This window comes from Rhinopithecus roxellana, chromosome 4 (assembly GCF_007565055.1).
Source record: "Rhinopithecus roxellana isolate Shanxi Qingling chromosome 4, ASM756505v1, whole genome shotgun sequence".
NCBI lineage: Eukaryota > Metazoa > Chordata > Mammalia > Primates > Cercopithecidae > Rhinopithecus > Rhinopithecus roxellana.
In genome coordinates, this window is record NC_044552.1 from 119,221,339 (window position 1) to 119,233,443 (window position 12,105).

General features: G+C 42.4%; 1 protein-coding gene across 4 annotated transcripts in view; it reads left to right on the top strand.

Moving 5' to 3' along the window:
- The window catches only part of IL20RA (interleukin 20 receptor subunit alpha), a 43,067-nt gene extending 31,948 nt beyond the window's left edge, over window positions 1-11,119 (top strand). For all 4 annotated transcript variants that reach the window (XM_010379484.2, XM_030929555.1, XM_010379485.2 and 1 more), the window contains 4 exons: window positions 1,499-1,674; window positions 2,247-2,391; window positions 6,478-6,617; window positions 8,866-11,119. In XM_010379484.2, the coding sequence (XP_010377786.2) occupies window positions 1,499-1,674; window positions 2,247-2,391; window positions 6,478-6,617; window positions 8,866-9,663 (1,259 nt within the window). In that variant the 3' untranslated portion in view covers window positions 9,664-11,119. The remainder of the gene's footprint in view (window positions 1-1,498; window positions 1,675-2,246; window positions 2,392-6,477; window positions 6,618-8,865) is intronic.
- Window positions 11,120-12,105: the final 986 nt, after the last annotated feature.

Here is a 12,105-nt window from a genome sequence, read left to right on the forward strand (position 1 = left end):
TCCTGGGCTCATGCTATCTTCCCACCTCAGCTTCTCACTAACCATGTTAGGGTTACAGGCATGGGCCACTGCAGCCAGCCTGAGTCTCATCTTTAGAGTGAAAGGTTTAGCCAAGTGGTCTCTAAGATCTCTCCCAGATCCAAAATTGATACTAAATGACAATGATATTACATTTTGACTTTGTCTTACTACTTAGTGGAAGCTACTTAGTGGAAGTTTGTTTGAGGAACAAAACGACTTTATTTAATGTGGGTTTATGGACTATTAATGTCTCCACAAGATTGATTAAAGATTGTCCTGATTATCCAACTATGTTTCTTCTTGTATGAACTTGGTAGTGTGATGATGTAATTTCCAAGTGTAACTCAGAATTAAGGCAACTTCTTCCTGGTATTTACTTTTATAATGTTGCCATCCCCTGACCTATGGCTGACTCAGTCATGAAGGACCCACTCAGGGCTGCCATAATGGGCTCTGCAAGTGCTCTGTTAGCGCGGGAGCCCTTCCGGATCAAAGGCCAGAAAACTACCCTTGGGACAAATCCAGCAACCCCCTTTCTGTTTTTCTACAGGTGAAGAGTTAAGAATGGTATTTACATTTTTAAATAGTTTCTAAAAATCCAAGGAATATTTTGTGACATTGGAAAAGTAAAGGAAATTGAAATATTGATGTCTATTCATAAAGTTGTATTGGGACACAACCCACACTCATTTGTTTACATAGTTACCTTAGACTGCTTTTGCGTTACAACAAGAATGGAGTAGTGCAACAGAGATCATATGGCCTGCGATGCCTGAAATATTTATTGTCCAGACCTTTAGGATAAAAGTCGCCTGGTCTCTGTTCTAGATCATTCTAATCACATCTCTGATTTTCCACTTATCAAATCATGTTGTCATTTATCACCAACTTTTCAAGTCACATAAATGTTACAAAGAGTTTTGATTGTATTAACCATCTACTATTTATGCATGTGATTAAGGAAATAGAACACTTTAATTTGCTGTTCTAACATTGGATCAGGCTTGTGAAATGGTTTCAAGATTTGGCATAACTCAGGCCCACCTTTGTACGTTTTGAGGCATCTCCTGTAAGAAGGTTTCTTTTAAGGCTGAGCATGGTGGCTCACACCTGTAATCCCAACACTTCGGGAGGCCAAGGTGGACAGATCACAAGATCAGGAGTTCGAGACCAGCCTGGCCAACATGATGAAACCCCGTCTCTACTAAAAATATAAAAATTAGCTGGGCCTGGTGGTGGGCACCTGTAATCCCAGCTACTTGGGAGACTGAGGCAGAAGCATCACTTGAACGCAGGAGGCGGAGGTTGCAGTGAGCCAAGATCGCACCATTGCACTCCAGCCTAAGTGATAGGGAAAGGACTCCATCTCAAAAAAAAAAAAGTATTTTAGGGCCTTGATCCAAGTAGGATTATATCGTAGCTTTATCTAAGGTAATTTTTCATCTGAACATAATACCCTCTTTCTTCCCACTTTAAGCACAAATTGGCCCACCAGAGGTGGCACTGACTACAGATGAGAAGTCCATTTCTGTTGTTCTAACACCTCCAGAGAAGTGGAAGAGAAATCCAGAAGACCTTCCTGTTTCCATGCAACAAATATACTCCAATCTGAAGTATAATGTGTCTGTGTCGAATACTAAATCAAATAGAACGGTAAGCCTGAAATGGAATGGGGCATATGTTCATGAACCACTCTGTAGCTAATGTGGGAACAAACAACCCTGATGCCGTGGTTCTCTGTGTGTGAATGTGGGAAGTCATGATATTCAAAAGATAGGCTGCACAAAATACAGTTGAAACCTTTATACAGAAATTTTACAGAACCAACTTCAGATCTTCTTTACAGAAATTCTGTTGACAGGATATGGTGTTGTTATTGGAGTGTAGAGAGAATGTACACTTGACTTTGATGGAGAGCTTTCACTTGCACAGTCTTTCTCCAAGAAGAAAAAATAATGTGAGCAGGATCCAGGACAATGAATAAGAACGCTATCCGTGTGTTGTTTAGAATCCTTCCCAGCATTGGTCCAGTTCCTGACCATGCTCTGCTGCGCTAAAGGAAAAGTATATTGAAACTGTTGCTGAAAAAAAAAAAAAAAAACAGCTTATACTGATAGTAAAGGATTAAATGGTGGCTTGGTCTTTTATTTCCTTCTAGAGTTATTTGTCTGGGGTGGTCCCAGAAATGTCTGGCTCTAACCAGTGTTTGCAATTCCCTATCCTAGTGGTCCCAGTGTGTGACCAACCACACGCTAGTGCTCACCTGGCTGGAGCCAAACACTCTTTACTGTGTCCACGTTGAGTCCTTCGTCCCAGGGCCCCCTCGCCGTGCTCAGCCTTCTGAGAAGCAGTGTGCCAGGACTTTGAAAGGTAAGCTTTTAAAAATCTTTGCTGGTCTAGGAAGGAGATCTGCTAAAACTAAAGTCGGTATGATGGTTTAGACAAAGTTTTGAAATATCCGTGTCTAACAGAAACAGGTTGAGGCAAAGGCAGAAACAACTACCACCAGAAATGCGTGGAGCAGCCTGAGGCTCTGCCCCTGAGCTTGGCCAATGTTCAGAAGTGTTCTCACCCCCTCGGAGAACTCAAACGGGTCCCGTGTCCACTGCCAGCAACCTTCCCGTGGTCCCTCGCCCACCTGCCTTGTGAAATAACAATGAGGAACTTTTACGCATGCCTTGTTTCTTCTTTAAAATCATAATCAGGCTGGGCATGGTGGCCCACACCTGAAATCTCAGCACTTTAGGAGGCCAAGGAGGAAGGATGGCTTGAGCCCAGGAGTTTAAGACCAGCCTGGGCAACATAGTGAGATCTCATCTCTACAAAAAATAAAGTCAACCAGGCATGGTAGTGCATGCCTGTAGTCCTAGCTACTCAGGAGGCTGAGGTGGGAGGATCACCTGAGCCCAGGAGAGGCTGCAGTGAGCCATGGGTGCACCACTGCACTCCAGCTTGGGCAACAGAGTGAGATCTTGTCTCAAAAAATAAAAAATAAAATCATAACCACTCTGATCAATAGAAGTTCTGTGGTCTTCAAGAACATCAGACAATTTTATTGCTAGAAACAAAGTGTTATTCTGAAACTACTGTAAAGGAGAATGTATTTTTTACTTTCCCTGGGGAATACTAATTATAGGTGCTTCCAGTTGTGTTCAAGTGCCACTAATTGTCTGAGTGAGGGTCTGGGATCTGCAAATCAGTGATCACTTCCTTATCCTTACAGTTGCTTCTCTCTGTTTCCTTTTATTTATCTCCTCCTCACATTTTCTACACTGGGCTGCCAGGAAACCGTGATTAGAGATACCCATTCCTATGCGGAGACATAGAGTTGTGAGCTTGGCATTCGTTTAATTTTTCCGCCTTCAGAGTGAGAGGAACTTGAACTCAAAACTTGAAAATTCAAAGAAAATAAATCCTAAAGTTTGCCTGCATTGAAGGACTCGTCATCCATTATTCCTCCACTTCTTTTCCAAAAGCTGGGCTAGAGATAGAAGCCCGCGACCTCCACCCCACACCTTGGCTGTATCACCAGCCATGAATAGGAATCCATAACCCCTGCTTTCCTCTTCCCTCACTCCTCCCACCTTTCAAGATGAAACTGTCCCAAAGTAAAGAAAGGGAACTTTGTGAGTACATACGAAAAGTGCAAGGCTTTACCCTTGACTCTCTGTCTTTATCATAGCTTATCATAGCTTTTCTTTTACAATGAAGGAGTCTCTGCCATATATGAAACTAAAATGCCAAGCAAAACAAAGCATATTGAAGAAATCATATTTGTATTTGGGAGAAGTGCTCTCTTTACTAACACCTTGATCAGTCCCAGCTGCTGGGAATGAATTTCCAGTGGAAATCATTAACACAATTGGAGCAAAAGCAACGAAATACAGATTGAATTCAAAACTTCTCAGTAAGCAGATGAAGCTCACTTTCTCACTAATATGAAAAAAGTGGCCACGTGCAGTGGTTCACACCTATAATACCAGCACTTTGGGAGGCCAAGGCAGGAGGATTACTTGAGCCCAGGAGTTCGAGACTAGTCTGGGCAACATGGTGAAACCCCCATCTCTACTAAAAATACAAAAATTAGCCAGGCATGTTGGCACACACCTTTAGTCCAAGCTACTTGGAAAGCTGAGATGAGAGGATCACTTGGGGAGGTGGAGGCTACAGTGAGCCGTGATTGTGCCACTGCACTCCAGCCTGGGCAACAGAGTGAAACCCTGTCTCAAAAAAAAAGAAAGAAAAATTAACAGAGTAACTAGGCTCTATTTCTGGTTCTGAACCCCTGCTATCCCAGCTGTTAGATCACCAGAGATATCTTTCGAACACACTGGTGTGAGGACCTGCTTTCTGAATAATCAGTATTACCTCTATTGGAACTATTCTTTAAAACATATTTCTGCTCTCTAGTCCCCCATCCCTAAAATACAGATACAGTTTATTAGGTTTGTTGTAGTAAACATGGATTAGTGTATACTAAATGCTGTCAGTCATTGTTATGACTCTTTTTTTTTTTTTTTTTTTTTGAGACGGAGTCTCGCTCTGTCGCCCAGGCTGGAGTGCAGTGGCCGGATCTCAGCTCACTGTAAGCTCCGCCTCCCGGGTTCACGCCATTCTCCTGCCTCAGCCTCCCGAGTAGCTGGGACTACAGGCGCCCGCCTCGTCGCCCGGCTAGTTTTTTTTGTATTTTTTAGTAGAGACGGGGTTTCACCATGTTAGCCAGGATGGTCTTGATCTCCTGACCTCGTGATCCGCCCGTCTCGGCCTCCCAAAGTGCTGGGATTACAGGCTTGAGCCACCGCGCCCGGCCTTATGACTCTTTTCAATTAGGACAGACTCAATCCAGGGACCACGGATTGTATTAAGAGGGTTGGACTGAGTTATAGGCTACAAGCAGGGCAGGTGGAGTTCTGACACCCGCAGCATCCGCACTGCAGCACTGGCACGTCTCTGTGCGGAAGCTGGTGGTGAATGTGCTCCTTGGGAATTATGCAGAGTAACAGGCCCACATGCGGGACTTCTCCCACTGGCTCTTGTTGACCACCCTCATCAGCCATGACACATTTGTTTCCAGGCTTTCAACTGGATAGTTAACCAGATAGTGACTTTGCTGCTTTCTCTTGGGCCCAAGCATCAAGAGCATCCAATATTCTCCTGGATTAGAATGCTCTGGTCACACTCCTGCTGGTTTTGTTAGTGTGTAAGGAGCACACTCGGACTTTTGTCATTTGTGCTGAAGCTGCTCTTTTTCCTACAGCTGTATCAGTCAGGATTCTCCAGAGAAACAGAACCAATAGAATACATATAGATGCATATATCGATATATTTATTTGTTTAGAAATATTGATTTATTTTAAGGCGTTGACTCATAGGATTGTGGAGTCTGGCAAGTCCGAATTTGTAGCATAGGCAGGCTGGAGACCCACGGAAGAGTTGATGTTTGCAGTTCGCACCCAAAGGTAGTCTGCTGGCAGAATTCCCTGTTCCTTAGGGTCGTCAAGATATTTTTTATTAAAGTCTTCAGTTGATTGGATGAGGCCCACCCACATTATAGATGGTAATCTGCTTTACTCAAAAACCTACTGATTGAAATGTTAGTCTCCCAAAAATAAAAAAAAAAGTAAAAAAATAAACCTTCACAGAAAGCTCTAGAATAATGTTTAGCCAAATACTGTGGCCTAGCCAACTAGACATGTAAAATATACCATCACAACTTCCAAGTATACTACAGTGGCTTAACAAGTATGAGTTAGTCACAATGAGCTCTAGTCATCAGCTATATTATTTTCATTCCTCTGCAGACTTATACTCATCATGAGCCTACAGCACAGCAGGCCCAGGAAGGGAGTTAACTGCCATTCGCACTGTACCCTGTCCAGCCACCTCCCTACTACACACATCCCCAGGCTCCAGCCCTACCCAGAAAGTCCAGTCAAGCAGTGCAAGAACGGTTCTGCTACTCACATAAAAGGTGGTGCCATGCATTCATGTCCTTCAGTGAACATGCAGAAAGATTGAGTCAAACATGTGGCATGGAAAAGTGGAGCAATTCAGTGGGATCTTCACTCGAGGGTTTTGTTGTTTGTTTGAAGTTCTGTGAGTTACTTGAATATCAAATACACTTACTTTCAAATATAGAAACCCGCATGAATCTCATAGCCAGATATATGATGGTGGAATATGTGCTGACTTGGATGATTGATGTATTCTTAAACATTTGAGGTATGTTCAGATGATTCCTTCAGACTGTCTCTTGTCAGGGAGAGTAAGAATTCTGAGACCGCTTATAACATTTAGCTTAAGCTTCTCAACGTAGAGATGAGAAAACTGAGTTCCCAAATGCAAGTGATCTGCCCAGAAGCCGCTTAATGATGTCAGTTTTTCCCATCACATCAAATCACAACTATCTAATCCCTTCCCCCCACTTCCCACCTTTTTTTTTTTTTTTTTTAACAGATCAATCATCAGAGTTCAAAGCTAAAATCATCTTCTGGTATGTTCTGCCCGTATCCGTTACTGTGTTTCTTTTTTCTGTGATGGGCTATTCCATCTACCGATATATCCACGTTGGCAAAGAGAAACACCCAGCAAATTTGGTGAGTGCTTAGGGTGGCAGGGATCTTTATTATAATAGTACACCTCCAGGAGGACAGAAGAGGAGGTTCTAGAGCAGATTCAGTTCCCTTTAAGGGCAGAGTGAAATTAAAGTTAAATAGCTGGTGAATTAAAAAACACTTTCTGGGCTGGGCATGGTGGCTCATGCCTGTAATCCCAGCACTATGGGAAGCTGAGGCAGTTGGATCACTTGAGGTCAGGAGTTCAAGACCAGCCTGGTCAACAGCATGAAACCCCATCTCTACTAAAAATGCAAAAATTAGCTAGGTGTGGTGATGCATGACTATAATCCCAGCTACTCAGGAGGCTGAGACAGGCGAGTCACTTGAACCTGGGAGGCCAAGATTGCGGTGAGGCAAGAGTGCGCCACCGCACTCCAGCCTGAGTGACAGTGAGACTGTCTCAAAAAAAAAAAAAAAAAAACTGCTTTCTGGATTAGCTCACTGACAGAATCTTTTTCCTTAGCTTTGAAAAGATTTTCTATTTAATGACCAAATTTTACAAGGTCCCACAGATAAGTTCAGTCATGATCCCTGCCCTGCCCTTCTAGAAGTTCAAGCCTAGTTGGGGACTAGAATTTCAAAATAATACGTGAAGGCTAAGATGAGAGCAGGCACTGGGAACTCGAGGGGTACAAGGAGAGCCCTGAAACCCTACACAGGAGCTCAGCTCTCATGCCAGGGCTTGGCTATGAGAGGTGAGTAGGAGTTAGGATCCATAGTGCAGGCAGGAGAAACAGCAAGGTGGATGTGTGGAAACTGCATGACATTCGTAAACCAGGAGGCTCCAGATGAGGAGCTAGAGAAGAAGAGGAGACTGGGGAGTGGGTGGTGGGTCCAAGTAAGAGGAGAACTGAGGCGCTGTTCTAAGGAGCTCAGCCTCATTCTACCGGCAAAGAGAAATCTCCATAGGGTTTTAGGTTAGGAGCATCATAGTCAGTATCAAGGTTTAGATCCAACCAGATATTAGTTCCAGGACAACTTGGAGCCGAGTAAGACTAGAAACAAGAAAAGCACCTAGGGAACTGTAGCTTCGTCCAGGGGAGAGAAGATTCAAGTCTAACAGGCCAGAATGGGATATCAGGTTAGAAAGAAAGACATGGAATGGAAACACACTTAGGAGGAACATGGCCAGGACTTAATCCTTCACAGTAAGAAGAAGCAAGAAAGAAGAAAGAATTAAACCCACAGAGGTGGGACCATGTGCTGAAGGGTTCTGAAGGGCTGAGCATATTTTTAACAATCAAAACCATTTTCTTGGGAACTATTAAAAGATGTGTTCCTGTGTACATGATAACATACCTTGGTTCCTGTTAGTTCCATGTATAAGTTTTTCTATGATTCTACCTGCGTTCAGGTTTCAGAGTTGGCTTCCTAATGGCATTGGGAGACCTTTTCTGGAAGGAACATTAACAGGAGAATTGACCACCTGTGATTTTTTAGAAACTTAAAATGTTGTAAAAGAATGAGGCTGGAGGTTCTGTTTTGTAAAGTTAAATGAAATCACATGGTAGAGTGACAATGAGGATTGTAACTCGTGCTCTCTTAGAAAACAGGTGTCTTTCACGGTACCCACAGCAATAATTTAATCTCGTCTGAGCTTCCCTGACATGATTTAGAGTTTCTCTGTCTACCATAAACTGGCAGATGAGTTTCCTTTTTTGGCCCTATTATAGCATGATAAGAATGGTATAAGGGGTAAAAACCATCCCTGCTCATATATTTCCCTCCCTTTCTACATCCAGTTCTCATGCCTGTCCGCATTTCAAATATATCCAAAAACAGGGCAGGTAGCCCAGGTAACCACAGCTTATTAACAAGTACATAGCAAACTATAAATAAAACAATGTCACAAACTCTGCCACATTCAGTCTTTGCTACTCTTCATGTGGCTAAGATTCTGACTTTACAGAATGTAAAAAAGGTCAAGAAATGAAGAACTCCCCTGCCGGTTACAAGAGGGGGCACCAACGCCCCAGCCCCAGCCCTGGACTGGAGAAATACCCACCCAGTGAACCACTTCTCACTTCCATGTATCTTCTGTGTGTCTTGGGTCTCTTGCCTCCCAGTAAGTGAGGTTTTCTGTATATTGCAAGCATAACTTTCATTTACATGAGTTGGTAAGAGTAGGTCTTTAAAACTATCTGGTGACAAGATATTCTACCTAACAGCTGTTTCTAACGTCTCTCTAAAGCGAAAAGGTGAAAACCATTCTCTTTTCTCTTTATAGATTTTGATTTATGGAAATGAATTTGACAAAAGATTCTTTGTGCCTGCTGAAAAAATCGTGATTAACTTTATCACCCTCAATATCTCGGATGATTCTAAAATTTGTCATCAGGATATGAGTTTACTGGGAAAAAGCAGTGATGTATCCAGCCTTAATGATCCTCAGCCTAGCGGGAACCTGAAGCCCCCTCAGGAGGAAGAGGAGGTGAAACATTTAGGGTATGCTTCGCATTTGATGGAAATTTTTTGTGATTCTGAAGAAGACGCAGAAGGTACTTCCTTCACCCAGCAAGAGTCCCTCATCAGAACAATACCCCCAGATAAAACAGTCATTGAATATGAATATGATGTCAGAACCACTGACATTTGTGCAGGGCCTGAAGAGCAGGAGCTCAGGTTGCAGGAGGAGGTGTCCACACAAGGAACATTATTGGAGTCACAGGCAGCGTTGGCAATCTTGGGCCGGCAAACATTACAGTACTCATACACCCCTCAGCTCCGAGACTTAGACTCCCTGACGCGGGAGCACACAGACTCAGAGCGGGGGCCAGAGGAAGAGCCATCGACGACCCTGGTCGACTGGGACCCCCAAACTGGCAGGCTGTGTATTCCTTCGCTGTCCAGCTTCGACCAGGACTCAGAGGGCTGCGAGCCTTCCGAGGGGGATGGATTCGGGGAGGAGGGTCTTCTGTCTAGGCTCTATGAGGAGCCGGCTCCAGACAAGCCACCAGGAGAAAATGAAACCTATCTCATGCAATTCATGGAGGAATGGGGGTTATATGTGCAGATGGAAAACTGATGCCAACACTTCCTTTTGCCAGACCCCTACTGTGCAGACAAGTGATTCACCCCTTTGATGCCAGCCATAAAGTACCTGGGATAAAAGAAGTTTTTTCCAGTTTGTCAGTGTCTGTGAGAATTGCTTATTTCTTTTCTCTATTCTCGTAGCACGTGTCTGATTGGTTCATGCACACAGGTCTCTTAACGATGGTGGTGGGTGCCTAGAGTGCAGGGGCTGGCCGGTTGTTCTATGCAGAGAAAGCAGTCAATAAATGTTTGCCAGACTGGGTGCAGAATGTATTCAGGTGGGTATACTCTGGCCTCTTTGTTCATTATTTTCGAACAAGCACACTTGTACAGTTATTTTCTGGGTACTTCCCATGTGTACATAGCACTGTAAAAAATATTTCCCAAAGATCATTCATTTTATAAATACCACTTTATCAGATTGGGTTTATTGCAAGCAGGAGGAGATACTTAAAACATGCACATATACCAGGTTGGTGGTAAGTTGGTCACATCTGCAAACCTCAACTATTTAATCATCATGATTCATATTTTGAGTGAATACATCAGGCACAGACCTTCATGATATCACACACTCTTGGCTACTTTAAGAGGCCATCTTTAATACTTTATGAGTAGTTCTGGAGTATAAACATAAATGAGTATTCTTTGTAGTCAGAAAAGTGTCCTCTCAATAATTTAGTAGGGGCTTATTGTAAAGCACTGTGTTACTATTGTAATATTAAACATTAGAATAGGCAGTGGTTCAAAGACTCTTTGGAATATCTATGAATGAATATCCTCTATTCTTATAATATTAAAACCCATAAGTAAATATAGGACATGCGAGAGAAATAAGTTAAATGACTATGTAAGGGAGAGTTTATTAAAATTTGAGAAAATTTACTGTGGGAACTAAACTATGCCATAAAACAATAGCTTTCTAGCTCAATTCCAGTAACTGTTCCCATCTCCTTTACCACTTGTTAAGAAAATTAAATTCTTCAGTCACACTGCTTTGAAATGGGACAAAATCTATTAAGTTGACCCCTATATAATTGTTGATATTTGGCTACTTTTAATCTGACAAGCAGTAACTTCATATGGTTTGCCTTAATATATATTTGTTTTAATCATGAACTCATAATCCACTGATGCTCTTTCAAGAAAACAGATATCACCCATATTTCCTTATTGATATTTTGGTACAGGCAGACAACCCTGGTAGGAGAGATGGATTCTGGGGTCATGACCTTTTGTGATTGCCCACAAATGCAAACAGTTTCAGATCTAATGGTTTAATTTAGAGAGTAATTATATTAATCAGAGTGTTCTGTTATTCTCAATCTTTATAGAAACGATTCTGCTGGTTTTGAAGAACAGATGTATTACACTAACTGTAAAAGTAGTTCAAGAGTGAGAAAGAATGAATTGTTATTAAGAGCAAAAGAAAAATAAAGTGATTGATGATAGTTCTGCTTATTAATTCCATTCACAAAATATTTTCTAAGCACCTAATATGTCCTTCGGTGTCCTCATCTGTGCAATAGAAATAAGAGCTGCCTTAGGGTTGTTTTGAGGATGAAGAGAGTTGGACTATAGAAGGTATTTAGACCTGTGCTGGGCACATAGTGAGTGCTCCCTAAGTGTTTGCCATCATCATCATTAACTGCCAGGTCCCATTACTAACTGCCAGAAAGAAACGCCATTTAGACATACAACTATAGTGATTCAAAGGCACACCTTGTCTCACTCTGTTTTTCTTACCGGAGAGTAAATAGTAATTTGTTTCCTACTTTGTGCCCTCAGATTGAAAGCCTTCAGTAGTTCAGCCACATTATCTGGCTTTGTAAAAGGGGAATGTAATTCTGAGTTGCTTTTACATCTCTTGTTATTCCAAGCATGTCAGAAATATTGAGCATTCTCTAATTTTGCTGCTTCAGTTCTTTGTAAAATATGTATATATTGAATCTATATAGATATACACACACATTCAAACATGAGCATACAGTAGATATTTCTCGTGGGGGTGGTGACATCTTCTTAGATGCGGTATATCTGTGTGGGAGGCAGCTGTCATGCTTCCTGTTCCTTCTGTGGCCAGGCCTCACCATCTCCAAGAAGCCACCCTCTGGTCTGCTTCAGATTCCATCTCTATGCCTGAGGTTCAGGCGGAGCTGAGAAGTTGAAGTTTCAGAGTCCGACAAGTACAGTTGGCCCTCTGTATCTATGGGTTCAGCATCCATGGATTCAACCAATAGCAAATCAAATATTCATTAAAAAGGAAATCCACAAAGTTCCAAAAAGTGAACATTGAATTTGCATCACACTGAGTGCTACGTTGAATGCACTTAAATGAAGTGATGTCTAGGCCTGTTGGGCATCACAAGCAATCTAGAGATGATGGAAAGTATACGGGAGAATCTGTGTGGGTTATCTACACCATTTTATACCA